This window comes from Lactuca virosa, chromosome 8, assembly GCF_052849685.1.
Source record: "Lactuca virosa cultivar CGN04683 chromosome 8, Lactuca_virosa_CGN04683_v6, whole genome shotgun sequence".
Lineage (NCBI taxonomy): Eukaryota > Viridiplantae > Streptophyta > Magnoliopsida > Asterales > Asteraceae > Lactuca > Lactuca virosa.
Genome location: NC_136433.1, coordinates 139,840,605 through 139,864,859, shown reverse-complemented (window position 1 = coordinate 139,864,859; position 24,255 = coordinate 139,840,605). Strand labels below are relative to the sequence as shown.

Here is a 24,255-nt window from a genome sequence, read left to right as displayed (position 1 = left end):
TGATTTGATAGCTCACTCGTACTCCTTACGAGGCTAAGAGAAACGAGAGAAGTCGTGACATGGGGTGCTATGTGCTAACTATGTCATAGTCTTCAATGCTATCAAAATGAAATAAGAAACTATGAGTAGGATTATGAGATGAACGAGAATGGGTATAGTTCCACATTGCATTGCATTTTTTCTATTTACATTGCATTTATATATATATATATATATATATATATATATATATATATATATATATATATATATATATATATATATATATATATATAATGAATTGAAGAACTATGAGTAATGAGTTTCAAAACTTTAAATATTTTATAGAAAGATTTTTAAAATGATTTCTGAATTTAAACAGATTTTAGGGAATCACTATAGGCCAAAAATTGAGTTAATCCTTAACTATAAACGTGGTGAAGTCCCGATATTACTCACTTGACATTTTTAATGTGTAATCTATTATTTTTAACATGTATTCAGGTTTTGATAGCAATTGAGGATTAGAAGATACGAGATATTGAAGGCTACTGTGATGTAGTTGTTACTTATCTTATGTATGATATTTGAATTAGTGAACCCTTCTCTATAATCTTTCTAAAACTATTTTTTTTTGTTAAAGACTTTAAGACCTTTGAGACCAATTTCACTTACTAAAAGTAATTTAACAAGTTTTAAAAATATAAAACCAAAAGAAATGTGTTTCATTTTCCACAGATTTGTGCATCTCCTTTAAAACTACAAAAAATCCTGTTAAAATTAGTATACGAGGGTGTTTGTTTTTCCTTTTAAATCAGCTTTTTGACTTTTAACTTTTCCAAAAAATTAGAAAAGTCCAAAAGTTGTTTGGTAAATGGAAAAATCTTTTTAAAACCAACTTTTACCAAAACACAAAAACTAGCATTTGCAAAAGTCACACGTCAGTGACTTTTTGTCTTTTTGAACTTTTGAGGCTGGAAAAGCAAAAAAAAAAATCCCAAACACTTTTTAAACAAAAAGGTCTTTTACTAAAAGTCCTTTTATAAAAAAGATTTTTCCTTGAAAAAAAGGAATCCCAAACACCCCTTACATGTGGTTACCCATCACTTCAACCCGACCCGTACCCAGAAGGTGGAGTGCCAACCATATTGCATACATACACATGCACAGAGAAGAGAACAACATCGTCGTCAATCTACAACTGTTACGCGAAGCAAACTATAGATATTACGTAATCATCACCCTTCCATGGCGGTAAAGATTCTATTTCCAAGATACCCTTTTGACATTTTCATCATTTCATGTAAAGTTATTTTAGTTCCCAAAATCAAAATAATTAATCGGGAAGTTGTATAATTTTAATTTATTTTTCAGTTGCATTTTACAGGACTCCTCCGGGAAGGTTTTGATCGATCTGATAAGCTCCGATCCGAAGTCATCATCCCCATCTTCTTCCAAAACGGCACAAGTTTCATCCCCGTTGATTCAGTCGCCTCGGAGCCCTTTTAAGAAATCGGCAACACCAGTGAGGATGGGGGATCGGAAGTCCAAGAGATCTTCGACGCATACTCAAAATGCTTCCGTATCTTCTGGTAAAACTGCTGTTCGTGCTCCTGATGGGAAAAAGGTAAAATTTTGTATTATATTCTTTTGATTTCTTTAACTACAATACAATTATATATCAATTCAATGTAGGTGTGTGGATAGTTATTAGCAAAAACTGTAACGACGTTAGTAATTCTCCACTATGGTTACTCATTTATTCGTAGGAATTAAATCTCATATCATAATAGCTATTATAACTTACCCATATGAGAAATATCATATCATCCATAAATTTCACTGGATTAAATAAAGAGTATCCATGAGTATACAGCCAGTTTTGATGTTTTCTTACATTTACTTGTATACAGCCAGTTTCTTATGCACTACTTGCAAGGAGTATCCATGAGCTAGCTGCTACATCAGACCAAGTATGAATCCTTAACCAAATTCATTGCATTTAATCATGCTCCACCTCTTTACATATCTGATTGGATATAATCACTTACTAATTTTTCAGTTTCTTTGACTTTGTACAGAAAAAGTCTCAAAGGCAGTTAGTGTATCATGTCTTCCCCAAACTTGCAGTCTACAACTCTGTTGATCCATCTCTAGCACCTTCTCTCCTCATGGTGCGAATTTGTATATATTTATTTTCTCATTTCAAATGCACTTTGTTTATAATCATGATCTATCATCTATACTATAATGTGAGCAAGTGAAAGTTTAATACTTGTTTCTTCATGGGTACTTGATTATATATGTAGCTTGGTCAACAATGCAAGGATAGGACTATTCTCCGTTATGTATATTATTACTTGGCAAGAATATTGTCAGATAGTGGTGCTCAAGGGCTAACTTCAGGTGGTGTGATTCCTACACCTAATTGGGATGCTTTAGCTGACATTGATGCTCTTGGTGGTGTTACTCGAGCAGATGTTGTACCTCGAATAATAGATCGGCTCGCTACTGAAGCCCTAAATGATGATGTTGAATGTAAGTAGTTCCCTAGTTCAAATCACAAGTTTCTAGTCCTTTAAATATTTCTTTGATCTGAAGTGTAATTGTTAAAAAAGAACTAGATACTTTCATCAATCTCTGAGTGATGATAATGCAATATCTTTTTGAAGTTCATTCACGGAGATTGCAAGTAGTTAAAGCTCTTACATATGCACCTACAACTAATCCTGTGATCTTGTCCAAGTTGTATGAAATTGTCTTCGGTATTCTTGACAAGGTTTGTCCATATCAATCTCTCTTTTTAATTCTTGTTAGTTTTCACATGACATAATATTCTAGGAAACTTAAAGTGCATGTTTCGCAAGGCACATAATATTTCTCATGTATGTATGTCTTCATATTCTAGGAAACTTAAAGTGCATGTTTCGGACACATTCTTTTTTTTTTCCTCTTTGACATTTTCATGTATTGACCAGGTTGCTGATGCACCTGATATGCGTAAGAAGGGCATCTTTGGGGCAAGTAAGGAGGTAAGTGTGAAAAAATGTAGTTTGTATTGCTAGGGCATTTATTGTCATTCATAATATATAGTTAAATAAAAGTACAATAAATGTTGCTTTCTTGAATGATCAGTCTATAATTGGGAGTAATCTGCAATATGCTGCTCTAAGTGCCTTGCGAAGACTTCCTCTGGATCCAGGAAATCCTCTTTTTCTACATCGTGCTGTTCATGGGTTGGTTTGTCACTATTGGTTTTGAAATGTTTTATTTTTAAAATAGCTACAAGGATAATAGTAATGATGCCCTATGCTTTTAGAAATAGTTTTTTTTTTATATCAATTAATGATAAGAGAGTGATACAACTTTGTCATTCATACATGCCTTGCTACCCTCATTGTTCTTGACATCATGTTTTTGTCATACTATTGTTTTTGCTAATATAGTTAGCATCAGTGACAAATATCTAATTTGTGAAAATAATGTAGCATGGAGCCCACTCCACCTTCTTACCCTCTACCAGTATAGGACAAAATCCTCATTTGATATTAGCCAACAAATCTCAACATGTTTTTTTGGCAATTTGTCAATTTAGTATTTGGTCATGCAATTCTATATTCTATGTCGAAGCAATTCGTCAATTTAGTATTGGGCCATGCGATTCTATAGTATAGGTATGTAATTGATATATGAAAATAAAATACACCTTTTAAGAAACACCAACTTCCGTATTGCTAACACCATTAAAATAATTAACTTCATGATTTCATATTTACTGCAGAATTTCATTTGCTGATCCAGTGGCTGTTAGGCATGCATTGGAATTGACTTCTGAGCTAGCTGCAAAAGATCCTTATGCTGTTGCCATCGCTTTAGGTAATATTACAAATAGAATTATACATTAAAAACTTCATTTTGATCACTCCAATAATGTTTCCTATTGTAACCTGTAGATTTATTCTTGTGTTTCTGAAGCTTCATTGTTTATTCATCTAATGCAGGGAAGCTCGTCCAACCTGGTGGTATATATATTGATACTTCTCTCCATTATCATCATTATCGTTTTATTTTATTTTTTTAAATATTTACAATTTCCTTTATTTTCCTTCTGAACTTTATTATAAATTTAGGAGCTCTACACGATGTTTTGCATTCTCCTGATGTTCTTGCTAGGGTTGCTCTGGCAAGGTTATGTCATACAATATCTCGAGCCAAGTCATTAAATGGTCTGTATTTTGCTTAGATTACTTACTTCCATTCATATCACTGCAAACAGCTAACAGTAGAATGTTCTTTTTACAGAAAGGGCAGACATTAAATCTCAGTTTAATGATTTGCTGTATCAACTCATTATTGATCGGAGTGCCACTGTTTGTTTTGAGGCCATCGCTTGTGCACTGGGAAAATCAGATAATGCAGACAGGTAAATAGATGAATTACAACCTAATCACATAAATAACAATTAAATATTATCTTCACAAACAATGAACTGAATTTATTAAGTCATGTATGCCATTTGATCAACTGTGCGTCCACTTCAATTCCATAGTAAAAGGTAATGTGGCATTTCTTTTTGATTTATAATATAATCAAAAGCTGACATGAATATTGCACAGCAGATTTAAAAGATGGTGTGGTACTAATTTTTTTTCTTTGTATTATTATTGCTGAGTTGGAAACAAAATAATACTCTAAAGGGAATTTTCATATTCTACATTGTAAGTGAGCCGAGCTAAAAGCTCGACTCCAGTAATCTCGGACTCGTTTTGTTGGAGATAGGATAGATCAGATGGTATGCTACATAACTACTTTGGGGCTGAAATTAGTGCACAAAAGTAAGTGTTTTTCTGCTGTGGAAAATAGAAGAAACAGGGACAGAAGAGCGGGCCCAAAGAAGGCTTTGTCTTAGTAAATGAAATACAAATTATAAGGATAAAATAGATTAGGTTCTAGAGAGTGGTGCCACAGAAACCACACTCCCTTCACTGCTACATAAGCGCCACAAAAGTGTGGTTCCTTACCACAACCAAGGAGTCGTGCCACACTTTTTTTTTTCTTTTTTTTTTTAATAATTTGATTTTTTAAAAAAATTTCATTTTTATTAAAAAACATAAAATTTCATTACTTCAAAATAAAAAAAAACATTATATTGCATTGCATTACTTAAAATTAAAAAAAATAACATGAAATAAAAAAAAAACCTACAAACTTAAAAACACACACACACACACATCAAACGATTAAAAACTTAGAAAAAAAACTAGAAATCTTAAGACCTATTAGCATAACGTTTTTTGAGACTGACTTTCATCGCCAAAACAATTTCAAGCTCCTCCCCGATCATTTGCGATGTGTCCATCGTTAGTATCCTCATGTCACTATCCCTTTGTTTCTGAAGCTCTCTTTCAGAAACAAGTTGCAAAATTTTGTCCATTTTATCTTTTATACCCTGTTTCAGAAAAAGAAATCATTGGCTTATCAAGTTATCGATCGTGCCGTGAAAAAGATTCAACAAAAGACAGAAACAAATCCATTATCTGTTTTACGTCAGGCAATACATGGAGTAACTCCGAGTATAGCAGTAAAAGCAACACGTGTAAGTGGATTGACTCATCAAGTTCTCATTAAAATAGGATCCACATAAGGAAAAACACTTTGCATTCGTTGGTTATTAGCGGCATCCCGAAAACGTCCGAGTCGAAATATGGCTTTCAAATTAAGTTCCGAATTAGTGGATGCTGCCAAAGGGAGTGGCGATGCCAAACATATCAGCCCCCATTTCTTTCAACTCACCCGAATCTGATGTTTTGCCTTTGCCTTTGCTTTTTTGTTTTGTCCTTTCCCATTGGTCGGGAAGTTGGTGAAACTTGAACGGGATCATCATCGTTGAGGTCGAAACCAACACGAGCATCAGATGTAGTGTGGTCGGATTCAGATGTTCTTAAGCGTTTTGAACCACTGTCGATATGCTCATCGGATGTTTTGCTGTTTTTCCATTTTTTGTTATCTTTCACAAGATTCCAAACTTCAAGAAACTTGAAAGCCTTCTTGTTTTCTTTTTGGTACACTTTCAGCGCTTTCTGCAAAATCACATCATCACTTTCTCCGCTTTTCCATTGACGTTTCATGTTGTTATACAAATTATTAAACAACATGACTTCCTTGTTCATCTTCCCCCATTTCGAGTACACTTGTGTTTTGAACGATAATCTTCATGGTTCATTCCTTTGTGGAACCTATGTCCAACTCGGATCCAAAAATGGTCATATTTTTAGTTTTTTATTGTCGTCAAATCTTCTGAAATATCAATCCATGATTATGCCAATACTAACACTTCTTTGAGTTCCCATCCTTTAGCCTCCACCTTTTCTTTTCTTTTAGTTGGTGCTCGAGTGGGTTGAGTTTCTTGAACGAATTCGGGTTCGGAATCTGGAATGGGTGTTCGTGGTTATGATTGAGTTTGTTGAACAAACTCACGGTGAGATAAAAAATCAAACGGATTAAAATCCGGGTCCGGTTGTGGTTATGTTTGTGGAAGTGGTTGTGCTGGTCATTGTGGTTGTGAGAATTGTTGTGGATAATAAGGTAGCATACTGTCATAATGATAAAATGGGAGTGAATAAATCAGTTGATCATACGAAGATCTTGGGGTTGTGGTGTTTCTAGTGGGTGTTTTTTGGTTGTTTAGATTGTTATTCATCTTGAAAATTTTAAAGAAAAAAGATGGTAAAAGATGAAGAAATTTGAGTAAGGTCTGATAAAAAAAGATGGGTTATGTATAGGTGAAGTAATATATATATATATATATATATATATATATATATATATATATATATATATATATATATATATATATATATATATATATCAAGGTTGTAGAAATCGCTCGACGTAGGCTAATCGGTGGACTGGGGTCAAGGGATTAATCGGCTAGGCGGGGATTAATCGAGGACCATTAATTATTAAAAAAAGTATTAAAAATTTAATAAATATAACATTAATCATAAGAATATAAGTAAATAAGAACAATACAAATACATGGTGTGACTCTTTTTCTAGTATTCTTATGAAACAAAGCCAATTCAAATACATGTTACATCTATATCACTATCTTATGTTAGAAGACCATATGCCTACCAATCAAGCATGTTGATGCAGGATGATCTTCAATGATTGGAGCACCATTTGGGTATTTAACCTTTAAGGTTCCATCTCTAACCACATTAGACATTTCATCAGGTTCATCTGGAATAAAGAACAACATTTTAACCACATTAGGCATTTCATCGAGAACATTGTATGCATGTTGATAAACACAAAATATAACACACAAGAATCAATTTCTTATTTCCAGTATACAAAAAATTGCATATTTCCAGTATACAACCAAATAGAATGAAACCCAAACTTGCAGTTAACATCACAAATTCACGAATTCACAACCAATATATAACAAGAAGAAGGAGAAGAAGGAAGCTATTGAACTACAATCTGTTATTGTTACTCAGACAATAAGATCAAGGAGTAAAAGAACACCTTTAGTTTACGTGTTTCGTGCTTTGATGGGGCAGGGGCAACTGGTCACGATGATTGAGAACGAGAACAACCAAAATTGTGATGGCAGTTGATTGCTCCTCAGTGTTTCGACGAACAACAAATTAACAATCGCTTCGTCTAATTCAATTGCTAACGAGAGGGGGAGAGAGTCGAGCAGGTGAAATCGACGAACAATCGACGAATTCCGATGAAGCGATGATACATGAAGCGATGGGCGAGGCTCCGTCGATTTCGAGCAGCTCTCGATTCCGACTATTTTGAGTTTGAGCAGGTCTCAATTCCGATGCTTGTTCTTCAGCCTTGTGTTTGATCCCGGATTAAAGAAAAAAAAACAATCCAATATCTTAATAAAAGCATATGAAATCGTTGGAGTAGGCTTTTCCGATCAAACCGAGAATCCCAAACATCCTCTGAACATACGAATAAGAAAATAGAAGAGGAAGAAAGAATGAATTGTTGATTTTGAGTTTGAGCAGCTCTCAACTCCATTAAACTGTGTTTTTTCAATTGAGTATCCCACATCGTTGGTGGGATAAAAAACCAAGGGCAAACATTCCTATAAAAAAGGTAGAAGGCCTCACTGAAATTCAGATCCAACTATGCTTTGGGGCAGCGGTCTCTTTTAAGCCCAATTTTGGGTCCGATTTTGGATCCGATTTTGGGTCCAATTAGTCTGATTTGGACCGAATTGGATCGGTTTTGACCGATATTGACCAAGGCCCAATTTTTTACCTTCTAACCCTTATTCGTAGGTGGTTGGAGGCCGCCAAGCGCCTAGGCGCCGATTAATCGGCCGCCTAGACCGATTTTTACAACCATGATATATATATATATATATATATATATATATATATATATATATATATATATATATATATATATATATATATATATATATATATATATATAGGGGGGGGGGGGGTCAAACCGCACCCAAGACCGTATAGAGGGCGGTGTTCCCCTGCCTATGTGGCAAAGAGTGGGGCCAAACCTTGTACCACTCCCCTTGGTCTTAGCTGCTGTTTTCCAGCTTCTAGCCTACATCAAAAAAGCTTGAAACAACCAAAATTGAATGGCAAAAATGTAATCATACATATCCAAACTCGTAACCTTAATTGTAGCCTGTAGGAGTGATATGGGGTGTAATCCCACAAAAGAAGAAAAGTCTGACCTAAAATACTAAAGAGGTATAACCTTCTGACTTGTAAACATATAGAAGAAAGGTGTTGTCACATTTAGGTTTAATCATCACATTCTCCCTCTTAAACCCAACTAAGCTCGATATTCATTATGCCGGACATGTTTCACATTTCATTGTGCTTCAAATGTGCCACAATTTTAGTAAAGATGTGTACTCATTGATCCTTTGAATTTACATATTCCTTTACAATTTGTCCATGTTCGACACATTCTTGTATGAAATGAAAGCGGATGTCAGTGTGTTTGCTTCGACCATAAAATACGAGATTCTTTATTAAGGTAATTTCAGACTTATTGCATGATATGATGTCTCGTTAGATTCTTCATGAGATTCCCAAGCCAAATGGCTTGACTTGCCTCCTACGTGGGTACTCGGCTTCTCATGTGGAAAAAAAACAACAGTCTTTTTTGTTTAAGTTTACCATTTGACCGTATTCCTTCCAAGTTAGAAATCATCCAACTTGTACCCTTGCTACCAACGAGATCACTTCTAAGGTCACTATCAATTAACCCAACTAAATCTTCAATCTCACAACCCTTTCCATAGTTAATGGTTCCTTTTACATATGGTGAAATATGCTTTACAACTTGAAAATGCAAAGTTGTCGGTTGCTCTATGAAACGACTTGTAATTCCAAGCGAAAATGACAAGTTCGGTCGAGAGTGAGTCAAGTAACTCAAGCAACCCACCGCTTACCTAAATTCGATGGGATCAAAATTTTCACATTCATCATCCTTCTTAACCTCCAACTTCGTTCCATTGGTGATTTTGCCAAGTTGCAATCATTCAAGTTAAGTTGTTCAAAAACCTTCTTTATATAAGCTTTCTATCGCAAAGCTATACCCAACTTCATTTGCGACAATCGATTCCAAGATAGCAAAAAAGGAGTCCCAAGTCACTCATTTCAAATTCTTTCTTCATTTGTTCCTTGATATATACCTCCTCAACATTTCTACTAAGAAAATCCAACTTGGCATCAAGATGGTGGACAACTTACCCATGTTGAGCCGTTAAGGTAAGAATGAGCCTCACAATTAAGTCGTACTACTAGTGAAAAACTTTATTAAAGTCAACTCCTTGGATTTGTAGAAACCCATTTGTGATTTAGTGTCATTTCAAAATGATTGCTTTGTGACCTGGTTGAAAATCGATATGTTGTCATGTATTGTTCTTATTGATTGTATCCAACTCCGCTTGCATAGCCTCCCAACATGTCTTAGAGGTTATGATTTTAAAATTCAAAGATTGATCCGTTGCAATCATCATTAATTCTTTTGGTTCAAGGGTTACACTTTTGGCATCGACATAGATTTAGGCTAGCGAACGGAACCACTTGGGTCCAACCTCAATTAAGGGGCTTTTCATGAGTATTGAACTTGAAGAAAACGAGTGTGAAACAGGGGTGTATGGGCGGTTTTGGGCTAGGTAGACTCAACATAGCTTTTAACTACCGTTTTGTCTTTCCTCCTTGTCTTTGTACAAATTCTAACATTCTTTTTCATTAAAAACAATATCGCGAAAAACCTACAACTTCTGGTCTTGCGGATCAAATAAACAGTTGCTTCACGTTCCATCTTCCACACCAAAATATACCATATTTTTGCTTCTACCATTAAATGTCTTTAAGTGACCACCTACAAGTTTAGCAAAAACAACATAACTAAAAACGTATAGAGTTGTTGCCAAACCAAGCTTCAAATGGTGTGATGTTGGAAAGTGATTTTGTTGGTGAATGTTAAGGAGGTAAGCCATATATCTAACAACTTCACTCTAAAAATCCCCTAGGATATTTCATCCTTTATGAAGGCTTCTTGCCTTGTCCATTAGGTTCGATGTTCCTCTCTACAACTCCTCTTTTTTAGGCGAATGTTGTGTTGTAAGATACTTTTTAACACCATTTTATTCACAAAATGATGTGAATTGTTTTGAAGTGAACTCCCCTTGCTCCGTTCGAAGTGTTTTTCTTTTTTAACTTAATTTCTTAATCATCAAATTTAACTGTTTGAAAGTACTTGAGGCATGAAACTTTTTGGACAAAACCCATATCCAGTAATGGTTTATGGGGAACAACCCATACAGGAGCAGGCCGACGAATGATGAAACTAAAATAAACGAAAAGCCCAAACACACAATGCAGGCCGAAAACCAACTTACTAGGCCAAGCCGATAATTTGCATGATGAATCTTCCGAATAAAATTTTCTAAAAAACATCCCAGGAAACACGAAAAAGGTAGGATTATTTTATTAAAGGGTTCTACCCTTGTGACCTACGGATCATTGCGAGACACGAATGGGAAAGCTTTGGACTGGACTGGGCTTCACCTATAAAAAAGGTAATCCCATCTCTCAAAGAGAGGCATTTCCGAGCAACATATTTCTAGAATGTGCAAAGCAATATCTAACTTAGGCATCAGAAAGCAATATCGGGGTCTATTCTTCGGTATGGATTTCTAACCAAGTGTTTGTTCATTTTATGTAGCGTGATTTCCTGAGTGTTCATTAGACGAAGTCCCAGAAGGATAGCTAACAACACACCAAAATTCCACGTAGCAAAAATCTTCTACTAAAAGGAGAAAAATACTTACTTCTTTAATCGATCATGGTGCAATTGGACCACATAAGTCTGCATGAATAAGTTCGAGAGGTTTTTGAGTTCGAAAAACCGCTTGATCCGGAAATGGAATTCGGGTTTGTTTGGCAAGTTCACACCCTTCACATATTCGATTAGATGTCAAATGTTAGGGACTTTAGATGCCATATTTTATTAGAAAACCTATATATGGCGGGAAGTTAACATGACCCCGTCTAAAATGCCATATCCAAACCGGTTCATCTTTTATTGATGAAAGGCAAGTCAATTTACCGATCCTTAAAAGAGTTTTAACTAGTTTGGGGATCTTTTGACTCTTAAAAATTAAGTTTTATTTCTATCAAACATGACACGTCCACTATGACCGAACTCCCTCTTGCATGATTTGCCCAAGACTAATAATATATTTTTTACGACTTCGAATGAAATATACTCTTTTGTAGTCTTTGGTCACCATTTTTACAATCAAATGAAAACAACCCTTTTTATAAAATAGTGTCGGTCGAACCATCTCTAATCTCGCATGACCATTAACGTGTTCATCTAGCTCATGGAACTTTGAGCGATATTTAAGCATATGGTTGTTTGCACTGTTGTCGAGATATCATACCTCAAATTCGAATTGATTTTCTCTTTATGAAAGAAAATTAACACAATGTTATATTTTAGCGACACCTTGCCTAGTTTGTCTTCATGTGAGATCACCATCATCCAAACACACTCTTCTTCATTGGTTTGAGTGAGGTTTGCCTCATATTATTTCTTGTTCGGGAACTCTGATGCATAACGACTAAATTTTCACAATTAAAACATTTTATGATACATTTATCCCTTTGGGGAGGATTGTTCTCATTCCAGTTTGCATTGGACTTACAACCACCTTCTCGGCAACATGCATGATCTCAGCCTCAGCCTCAGCCACAGCCTCAGCCTCAACCTCAGCTTCATCCCTGGTCGCAACCTTCATGTGCTCATCTTCCCTTTGAAGTATTTGATGAGTCTCGCTCATTGGTTTATTTAGATAAAGATGCCAAATTGACATGTCTAACAAATAGAGAAGGTCCTCGTTCTCCATAACCTTTAAGTCTCTCTTCATTGGTCTTAACATCGCCCGCAACTTCTTACACCGTCATGTTTTTTAAGTCCCTAAATTGTTTGATTGATGTCAAGATTTGCAAAATCATATTAGGACTGCTTGAAAAAACTTCATCACTGTAATCTCCTTGTTCTTTACACCAACAAATCATATACGATTCATAATAGTATTCAATCTCATGGAAAAATCATTCATCGATTCACCGTATTTTATATGGATCACCTCGAAAGCATGTCTCAAGGTTTGATCGTTAGCCTCCTTTAGCCGATCGTTCGTCTTAAGGTTTTATAATGCTTCTTTAGTCGTGTCTTTCTTGGCTAACGTTGCATGTCCTGTGGACTTGCTTGGTAAATGGCCGCAAGAGTCATCCGATCTTTCCGTTCCTCCACTTCAGTGTTTTGGATTTCATCCCACCCTCTTGTGCTTCCATATCCTCTCTATTTTATAGCCCATACAACGTAGTTCATCTTCGTAAGCATAAGATAGTTTGATGTAATAGTACCATCTTTCCTGGTTCTTTGAGCGCATTCACCTTCAAGTTTGGCTATTCTTGGCTATACTTGGTGTTAGATTTGTGGAGCTTGATTTCTCCTTTGAGCTTTTCTTGGAGTAGTTCATATAGCAAAATCCAAGGTGTCGAGCGAAGTTGCTGGTGCAAAGCTTCGACCACAGAGCAAAGTCTTAGGTAAAGCCGTTTGGCGAATTTTGTTGAGTATTGCTTTTTAGCAAAGCTTTAGGAGCGAGATTGGGGATGAGCTCAGAACTGCAAGTAGGAAGTAGAGATTCAAACGAAATTAAGAAGAATAGTTGAAGACTTGGCAATGAAGCTAATTCCTTTTACAGTGGTCATCACAAAATATTTTACAGAACATATCTCACGATTTTTTTTTCTTTCCAAATATGACATTTCATTAAAAAAAGGATGTCATTTTGGTAAAATAAATAAATTTGCTAAATTTTCTTGTAAGATTTTTCTAGTGGGGCATCTTATAAAGGAATTTTGCTAAAAAAAGTTATTTTGCTACTTAATTAAAATTGAAAAGGTATTTTGTGATATGACATTTTTAGTGATTAGTTTTTTTTTTTTTTTTTTAAATCACACATGGAATGCTTACCAAACCCAGTTTTGAAGGGGGGCAAAGCGGGTAGCTGGGCCTAATTTTTTTAGGGGCCCATTTTTTATATATATTATTTCTTTCGTGGCCTAATTCGTTATTCATTAATTAGGGGCCTTTTTTTTATACTATGGTTTTGCTATGTTTATTGCTATAAAGTTTATAAAAAACTTTAGTTTATATAAGGTCCTTTTTTTCCGGCTCGACCTGAGCATTTGAATCCTTAGAACCGACCCGAATGGAAAACCGAAACCGTAACTATGTCAACATGTACTATCAATGTTGGGTGTAACGTTGGAGTGGTTTAAATGACTTCTCGTAATCAGTTCTTAATTTCAATCACAATTAATATTCTTTTCCAAAAAAAAAAAAATCCAAGCACAATCTAGGCAACTTTGGTATGCTTATAATTATTTTTTTTTTTTTTTGTTATTAATGCAATCAACTATTTTACTTAAGCTTCCATGTATCCTATTTTTTGACTAATATTTGTCCAGTACAGGACAGAAGTGCGAGCTCTTGGATGGTACAATTTGACCAGGGTAGTTCTCAATGTACCAGTTAAAAGTGACAAATCTTACAACAAAAAATGTCCAGAGCTCCTTATCAAAATAGTCATGAAAAGGTTCACTGTTTATCATGATACTTTTATTTCATTTCACTACCACATTTTCTATCCATAGTTGGTGTATACAGTTAAGTTTCTTATAAAACAAGCTTTTGATATAAAATATTTGTCGCCTTTTCAGGTTGAAAACTTCTTTTCGTAGTTCATGTCGGCCTGTATTGCATGCAGCTGCCCGAATCGTTCAAGAAATGGGGAAAAGTCGAGCAGCTGCTTTTGCTTTAGGCTTACTGAATATTGAAGAAGATTTAGTCAATACATTTGCCAAAAGCAATGATTGGGATCATGGGTCCTCTGAATCTGAAGGTGATTGTCATGTTCCTCAATGGGTATCTTTCTATTATCGTATTGAGTCTTATAATTTTGACAAATATGTAACTGTTGTATGGTCTTCCACACAACAATAATAAGGGAAAATTGCAAAGCACAGCAACATACTATACTATCATTACCAAATACCAATATTGGCAATGGACTTTATTTCTTACCTGTTCATTTAATTTATCATGTGTGATTCATTTTCACACCTTTGAGTTCTCTGATTCTTTTCTTCTATGTCGAATGGCAGACGATGATGACACAATTGGGAGTTTATTAGCTTCATTAATGGAGGTTGTCCGAACCACTGCTGCATGTGAATGTGTTTATGTACGTGCTATGGTGATTAAGGCACTGATATGGATGCAAAGTCCTGAAGAATCTTCAAGTGAACTTAAGTTATTGATTGCATCAGAGATTTCTGATCCTTCTTGGTCAGCCACTTTGTTAAATGATATTTTGCTCACTTTACATGCTCGTTTTAAGGTACCAATTTGATTACAAGCTGTAACTATTTCTTTCCAAATGTTATATAATCTCCTTCTATTTCTATTTTTTTTACCCTTTATAGGCTACTCCTGATATGGCAGTTATCCTTCTTGAATTAGCAAGAGTATTTGCTACTAAAGTCCCTGGAAAAATTGATGCTGATGTGCTGCAACTTTTATGGAAGGTGGAGTTTTCCTCTTTTTTTATGATAAGACTTATTTTTGTAGTTATTTGAAATGAAATTCCCTTAATCATCATCATATTATTAGCTATATATACATCTGATAGTGATTTCCTTGTAGACATGTCTTGTTGGAGCTGGTCCAAAGGGAAAACATACAGCTCTTGAAGCTGTGACAGTAGTTCTTGATCTGCCACCGCCACAACCAGGCTCCATGTCTGGGATTACATCAATCGATAGAGTTTCTGCATCTGATCCAAAATCAGCTTTGGCTTTACAGAGATTAGTCCAAGCAGCAGTAAGAATCAAATATTACTAATTAGTAAGAAAGTCAAGGAGTATTTTGTGATTCATATTCTGGTTAAAAACACTTGTAGGTGTGGTTTGTTGGAGAAAATGCAAATTATGCTGCTTCTGAGTATGCTTGGGAATCAGAAACTCCTCCTGGAACTGCATTGATGATGTTAGATGCAGATAAAATGGTTGCAGCAGCTAGTTCTCGTAATCCAACTCTAGCTAGTGCATTGACTCGACTTCAAAGAATTGCTTTCAGTGGCAGCTGGGAGGTACATTCATGGTTGAGAATTCAAAATTTCAAATTTCTATACAGTTTTTGTTTGTAATTAATAAGCGAAGCGGATAAAAGATAAAGAAATGTTATAAAAACAAACTCCTCTGGTAAAGCTTGTAACTTCACAAGCATAATGAAAAAGCTGTTCAAATGAAAAACCTTAATAATAAGAGATCCGACTTTACTAAACTTATTTGACCCAAAAACCTTATGAAAAACGTAAATTGGAATCTATTAATATTAGAGCATTCACACGGGTGTTTTTTCTTTTTCCATTTTCTTTATAGTTTTGGAAAATGTTAACTTACCATTCTTAGAACTTTTTCATTTTGGCTTTTCCACTGTTTGCTGAGAGAGTGCATGCAAATTTGCAAGCACTCTTCAAATTTCTTTTTAATTTTACCGGTTTTTGTATGTTTTTAACTTCATAAAGCATCTATAAAAGTATACATAGCTAGAATTTGTTGTAACAGTTAAATTTAAAAAAAAAATCTTAAGTTTATAAAAATAAAAATATAAATCTGTTAGAAATAGATATATAAAAAGATGAGGTAGTAATAGATATATAATAGTATATTTTTTAATTTATTATAAAAAAATTATAACAACAATACCCAAATCCCGATGGTGGGAAGACAGCCTTCATTGATGACCTCCACCATAAGAAAAACAAATGTGATGATCTCTTTTCTCTTACATAAGAAACGTCAACCCACAATTAAGAATAAATAGTGGTGTGAAAGAGGAGCAAGGTAATCTCAAGAATATTGATTTATATAAAAAAAATAAGCATGATATAAAATTAGTATTGGTGGCAATCACAATTAAGCTGATCTTGTGGGGGATATGATGAGGTTTTTGGATTGTTGAGTTGGGGATAAGATGGCCCCAAAAAACTGAAAATTCTATAAAAAAAAAAAAAAAAGCTCCTCCATTGTATAGAAAGCTTGTTCTTCTAGACATGTCTTTCTTTTATATGAAAGAATAATTTTGAGATTTGACAAACTTATGCGTTTGAAATGATTGATCATGGTTGTTAATATATTTGAGTATTGTCTTTATATGCATGATTAATATATATATTTTATTCTCAGGTACGTATCATTGCTGCTCAAGCTCTTGCCACCCTGGCAATCCGATCAGGTGAGCCATATAGGCTACAGATATACGAATTTCTACATGGCTTAGCACAAGGTGGTGTCCAGTCTAAGTTTTCAGATATGCATATCAGTAATGGTGAAGATCAAGGAGCTAGTGGTACTGGTCTTGGCTCTTTGCTAAGTCCAATTTTGAAAATCCTCGATGAAATGTATAGTGCACAAGATGAACTCATAAAGTAGGTACCAAATTATCATTGTTATAATTTTCTTCAAATTTCTTAAAGATAATAAAATAACAAAGACAGTTATATATCTACCTTGTGTAATGACTTATTATGTATTTGAGTGTCCAGAGATATGCGTAACCATGACAATGCCAAAAAGGAGTGGACTGATGAAGAACTTAGGAAGCTGTATGAAACTCATGAAAGGCTCCTCAATCTTGTTTCATTATTTTGTTATGTTCCACGAGCAAAATACCTACCTCTGGGGCCTATTAGGTAAGAATATTTTTTCATGCATGCATCCTTGATGAGAGCTTAGTCATCCATAGAGCTCTTTTTTTTCTTCTTTTATTAAATATTTTTGCCTATTTTCCTTTAGTTTTTTTAAAAAATATATCAAATTCACTTGCTCATTCAACCTGCCCTTTTCAAATGGAAGCTAAATTTATAAGTAATAGTATGACTCTTTTACAGATCTATGTTTGTGCGCTTTATGAATTCAGATATCTTATGAGTTATGACCTAATTTATTATTTTACCACTATACAACAGTGCCAAACTTATTGACAACTATCGTGATGAGCATGATATTAGTGCATTCAGTGTCATGAGTGATCCAGTTCATGTAGCCACAGGAATTTCTGAACTTATATATGAAGCAACTAAACCATCACCATCTTTGGAGGCTGAAACTTTTGATGATGATCTTGTAAATGCTTGGGCAACTGGACTTGCTGATGATGATGGCTTGTGGGGAAACAATGCTCTTGCTATGAATAGGGTAGTATACTACATTTTTCATCCTTGTGGTCTATTGATTTTTACAGATATGGTCCCTTAAAAATATTTTAAACCTTTCATGTCCAAAAAAAAAAATTGTCATGCTTTCTACCCGATCCAAAAACGTCTATGTTTGCTTTCTATTTCTGATCAATATCATGATCTTGTGTTTGATAGGTCAATGAGTTTCTTTCTGGCTCTGGTACTGATGCTCCTGACTTTGAGGATGAGAATATTTTTGCCAGATCTTCAAATGATGATATGTGGGCAAAAACTCTTTTAGAACCATCAGAACTTGATGTAAGAATCCTGTCATCATGTCGCCCCATGTTTATCCAACATTTCTTGTCTTAACACAATCATAACATATTTTCACTTTCTGCAGTATGATGATTCATCTACCTCTTCTTCCCCAGACTCAGTAGGATCAGCTGAGACATCCATTTCGTCTCAATTTGGTGGAATGAGTTATCCATCATTATTTAGCTCAAAGTCACAACCCAAGGTTTGTAACCAATGGAAATATGGCAATGTACTTTACCTTTTTGCACCGAAAAGGGAAATATACTTTATTTTTTATCCATAAAAACTGATAATTCAATTGCTCAACTTTAGATAATGGGTCAAAAACTCTACATCTTCTTATTTAAATAAATAACATTACTTTATACTATTATGGTTACAAGAAAAAAACATGTGTTTGTACATTTTATCATGTTATCTTTTAAGTTTAATTAAGTTCATTAAATTTTATGAAAAAGAAATAGTACATAAAATGAAACCAACTATAGAGTACACTGACATTATAAATCAAACAAACATAAAAGTTTAACAGTTACTGGTTTATTAAAGCTAAACAAATGCTAGGTAGTTTAAATGGTATACTAGTTTCTTTTCATGTGAGAGGTACAGGGGTTGAATCCTTACATTTCAATAAGTTTTCGTTCATTTATTGGCTATGATCGGATGTTGATTTGGCCTTTATATCTTGACATCTGCATTTGCTGGATGCCATGTAAGCAAAAAGGTCAAGTGGTAACCAGTTACTGGTTTCTTGACTTTCTTCATGTTAAAAGTTGCTATAATCGGTAAATTTGAAGCACGTCTGTCTACAATTGCAAACTAATTCACTTTTTTTTTTTTTTTTCAGGTTAGAGAAGATCCAACTCCATACTCATCCCCTTTCCACAAAAGTCACACTTCATTTGAGAATCCAATAGCTGGTACTGAAATTGAGTATAATTACCATGATGATGACCAATCCTCCTCTGGGAATATAGACTTTGGAACAGCACTTTACGACTTTACCCCTGGTGGCGATGATGAGGTAGGATGACTTTCAGTGGAGTTCTTTTTTATTCTACAATGTGGACAGCTGCTTGACCTTAATTCTCTGTGATACCAGTTGAGCCTGGTTGCTGGAGAAGAGCTTGAAATTGAATATGAAGTTGATGGATGGTTTCATGTAAGAATGTTACAATTTTATGTTACTTAATTTCTATCTAGTCAGCCTATTTTTTTAGCTGATGATTTTATTTGTCAAATATATTACAGGTGAAGAAATTACGCCCTGGCTTGGACGGGAAAACAGCTGGACTTGTCCCTGTTCTCTACCTTAGCAAATCTTGAAGCTCATGATTTATTCTTCAGTTCTCCATATAATAACAATAAAGCGAATCCATCTTTGGGCTTCAGTTAGTGGATTTTTTGTCAAGAGTCGCCAACTTGGCAACTTCTTTGACCTCCTTCCCTTTATCTGGAGACCTATGTCTTGGCACCCATTATTGTGGAGCTATCACACATTTTTTTTTCTGAGTTTCTAGCTACAACAAATCTTTTCTTATAAGGGAGGCCCCTTAATGGGAGCCTAGCCGTTGGCATGAAGAACTCCCAAAGGAATGTCAGGGTTCGTCCAAAGATATTGTTGGTGTTCTGTGATTTACCCCATAACAGGCCTAAGACGGATTCGGTGTGAGCCGCCATTAGGTTATTTCTTTCTCCTTATCAATGAGAGATTAACATAGGTTATGATGATTTAATATCTGTTATTTTTTGTTACTGTATATAAATAGACCTCATCTCTACATAATCTTGAAAAATCAATTGTTAGTGAATTTGAAGATGAATAAATAGAATAAAGTTGTTAAATATGCTTTAGAACGACCTATGTTTATGTTGGATACTTCATGAACCAATTTCTTTTAAGTATATGGCAGCTTCCTCCGAGATTTTATGATATGTGAATATTAATTTGGTTAAGAAATTGGTGCATATCTTGAAAACCACATTTTGTTGGGTTTTTATTCAAAAATAGTATAATTTTAGTGATAAAATTGATATAATTAACGGAAGCATATTATAATTTGAATAAACTAAAACCATTTTAACCAACAATAGAACATTTTGCAAAGCTTAGAAAGATTAAAACATAACCAAAGGAAAGATGAAGCTCACAACCTTGGAAGACTTTGGTTTCTTTGACAAGTAGGAAGTTGATGAAGATGACATTACAAATCCAAGAAGAAATCCTTTATAATGTATCCACCAAAGCAAGAATAAAACTATTTCAAGATGCTAGTCTTCACTTGTATATATGTTGTTTTTAAGTTTTAAGGCATATACCAAAATATGCTTAAAGAGAAGCAACATATGAGCCTTTAATTCTAACACTTTTTGCAAGAACAAAAGGAGGGAGAAAGGGGGAGAGGAACCACGAAAATGGCAGCCAAATTTGATGAATAACTCCCCCAAAAACTTATCTCTGCCTTTCTTTTATGCCCCTTGACGTACTAAAGCTAGACATAAAATAAGGAGAGCATTCAGCTTTCTTACAAGCATGGTGTAAGGCAATAAACAAATCAAAATCAAGTGTCCTTCATCATGTAAGAACCCATGGTTCTTCATGGCTAAGGGACATGGTTGAATTGTTCATTACTTTGCCCATAACTAACTAGTTGGATGACAACTTAATGATTACTCAAAGTGACCAAAATATTCTACACTGCAATAATAATCATACCTTATGATATTTAGCTAGTTTTGTTCTCTTTTATTATTATTTCCTATAAACAATAATTTTCAATATGTTGGAAAATAATATTTTCATAAAATAACGTGTTCCAGTTAAATACAAGCGTTGATAATATTTATTAATAATCAAATCATACTAATAAATAATCAATTAGTAATAACTTGCTATAAGGTGTGACCCTATAGGGATCATATGTCATTAACAATATCATTTTATAATGACTCTTGGGCATAAACGATTTTCAATCTCCCACTTGCACAAGACTCATCATAGATTGATATAGATAGTGGTGAACGTCTAGCAACATTTCATTGCCCCCAATAACACACAACGAAGAATGTCATTGATCAACATTCAATTCCCAAAAGCTCAAAGCTTCAATTGATGCATAAGGTAAGTTGATTAATTATCCATGTGTTACAGACATCCTGTTGAACATGAGACTTGGATCGCAATCAATCTCATTTGTAGTTCAACTTTGGGTAACGTGTGTTAGATGTCTAACTCACAATACATAAGATGAACAAATCTCATCTTGACTACATAAGTCTATTGCATAGTTCATACCATACTTGAAAAATGCTTTTATAACTACCCGTTTAAGGATCAACATTTGACCATATCTAAGCACAACACTCCCTATATTTAAGTCCCACTATGTATCTTAGGTGTTAAGGATACAAAGATAGTACCTTTTAATCAAGTATCACTCACAACAGCGGTCTATGAAGTGACCTTGATGCAGGTCTATTCAGTAGCAGTTCTCTGACAAGTACCTATGAAACTTGGTTACAACCACTTGAATACTTTCATATGGTGAGAGTCAACTAATCCTATTCATATTAGTCTTAATTCATAATTGTTTCCATAATTATAACCGAATATGAACTTTTTAGAATAATGAGATTATTCATGGATTAAACATGTTAATATAGAACACAATAGGTATTGATGTGATGATCATATCCCAATATATCAAAAAAAATATAACAGTTGTTGTATTAATGTTCCAAAATCCAAATACTAAATTCATATCAAAATCCCATTTCTAGAATAATGAAGTCATATAGTCGAAGTGTGACCATTCACACTTAGCTTAAAAAAAAGGACTTTATTAATGGGTATGACTAACTTTTAATTTGTGTGAATTCTGTGAATACTATCATCTCTATATTTGAATTTACTCTAAGTATAGTTAAATATCTTGGAGAATACAATTAATGTTCTGATGTGACATAGAGTCTCTTAGCTTGATTAAGTATACTCTTTAAGTCACAAAATATTTCTTGGTTATCCCTGAATGGAAGGATTCCGTCTAGTTTTTTAATGATCTAGTTCACCCAATCATATTTGATTTCAACTTTTTAAGTAGAAGTGTATTCTTATTAAGTATACTGTGTAATTTTGTTTTGATTGGACCTCATTCCAGCTAAACTTACACTTCATTCCATAATGAAGTCATAATCCAACTATATTTCATAGTTATACATATATGTTTTAAAGTTAGCATCTTGTGTATCTCTTTACATAAAGATCTTATTCTAAACTAATTATCTCATATACATTCTCTTAGTTCTTCTTAAGTACTTTCAAAATGTTCTCAAGTCAACCACTAACTTACCCATGTATCCAATTGGTATCTTATGATATGTTCATAGCATAATCATATACCCAGTCTTGTGTATGATATGACATAAATGATGGATTCATTTGCCATGCAATTTGAATATAAATCATTTCATTTATCTCAAACCTATGTGTTAGGTACTTTTGAGGCTAGCTCAAAATGGTGCCATGTGACAGTGCCAAGAATCCTCCAAAGGAATCTTGTATCTTGATCTCTTTCAAGTTATCGTCAATTTATGCATAGAAACTTTAAAACTTTAAAATTCATCTTCATCCATCTCTATATATTTTACATTCCAAGAATGTATCTTGTCTTTCCTAAGTCTTTCATTTTAGAAACACTTTTCGAGTCAAAGTGAAATGAACTTGCATAGTCGAAATGTAATTTCAAATGATTAAGTATGTGTCACTCATACAAGATTAGGAATATCACCATCATCCCACTAGTTCTTAGTAAACACAAATGTTATCTTCATTTTGAATAAAAGCACACCTTGTATTTATATATTAAAATAAGGATTCTAACATTGAGATGTTTTCTTTATATCCACAAATGGATCTTAAGGGCTCACACATTTTGTTAGGATAACTAGGATTAAGAAAACCTTCAGCCTAAGCTATATAAACATCTTCAAGTAGGTGTCTATTAAGAAAATCGGGTTTTTTAATCTATTTGTCATATCTAATATTAAGAATATGTAGTTATAGTAAATAACATCCTTGTTGATCTAATCATAGTTACTTGTGAAAAGGTTTGATCATAGTCAATGTCATGAGTATGATAAGGACCATAGGCAATGACACGAGTATGAGAAAATTCTTTTACAACAAGTTTTGCTAAATATGTATGAATGTTTATGTATGTACTTTTTCTAAAAGAATCACTTATTCCTTTTAGCCTTTCTATAGGGAGTAAGATTAATCAAGCCCATACTTTATTATTAGACATGAATTAAATCCTTTTAGCCTTTCTGTATGAATGTTTATGAATAACTATTATTCAGATTTAACAATTTCTTGTTAAAACTAGTGCCAACTTCTGCTACATCGGGCTATGGTTCTTGAGTTGCTTCAAGTTCCATGTGCTTCCCACTTGTTTTGTCATTAGAAGCTTGCTTTCTGCTGACTCAGCTTCAGAGGAATAAGTAAACTTATTATTGGTGGGTTTGTATATAATAATCTAAATGCTCTTTTAGAATATTCTACAGATATGTAATTAGTAGATTTTGGGTTTAGAAGCTTTAGTCTAACATATGCTTAAAATCCATAAAACATTAAGTAAGATAAGAACGAAGCCTTTCCATACTAAATCTTATAAATTGTTTTATCTACTTATTAGTTGGTGTTTGTATTCAAAGTAAAATTGATAGTGATTAAACCATAATTCCAAAACAATAAAGGAAGATAATTTCTACCGATTAGAAAATAAACTATATCAAGTAAAGTTTGATTCATCCTTTTATTATCACTAAGGCTTTAGATGGTATTACTGGATTTTATCTCAACTTTATATTTTAAAATTTCAACAAAAGTTTCACAATTATGTGTTAACATATAAAATATAGTTACAACGACTATATGTGTTAATAAAGCTGATTTGGTATCTTTTGCCAAATCTTAGACATTCATTAGAAAGAAAACCATACATCACAATGAATAGTTCCATAATAATTATTTTCTCTACAATTTAGTGAAAATATCATTAGGAATCTTTTATATATATAAATAAGATCCAAATATGTCAAATAAACTACATTATTTTCCATCAAAT

At 33.9% G+C, this 24,255-nt stretch overlaps 1 protein-coding gene across 1 annotated transcript; it reads left to right on the top strand.

Moving 5' to 3' along the window:
- Positions 1 to 1,227: 1,227 nt before the first annotated feature.
- LOC145130888 (uncharacterized) lies at positions 1,228 to 19,897 on the top strand. Its single transcript, XM_079065642.1, has 26 exons — positions 1,228 to 1,233; positions 1,367 to 1,606; positions 1,893 to 1,952; positions 2,061 to 2,153; positions 2,289 to 2,517; positions 2,652 to 2,758; positions 2,958 to 3,011; positions 3,115 to 3,215; positions 3,761 to 3,855; positions 3,981 to 4,001; positions 4,110 to 4,205; positions 4,282 to 4,402; positions 14,042 to 14,164; positions 14,289 to 14,476; positions 14,733 to 14,968; positions 15,054 to 15,155; positions 15,274 to 15,450; positions 15,530 to 15,718; positions 16,818 to 17,059; positions 17,177 to 17,323; positions 17,600 to 17,828; positions 18,005 to 18,127; positions 18,213 to 18,332; positions 18,978 to 19,154; positions 19,233 to 19,292; positions 19,382 to 19,897. Exons 1-26 carry the CDS (start codon positions 1,228 to 1,230, stop codon positions 19,454 to 19,456), a joined length of 3,411 nt encoding a protein of 1,136 aa, XP_078921768.1. The 3' UTR covers positions 19,457 to 19,897.
- Positions 19,898 to 24,255: the final 4,358 nt, after the last annotated feature.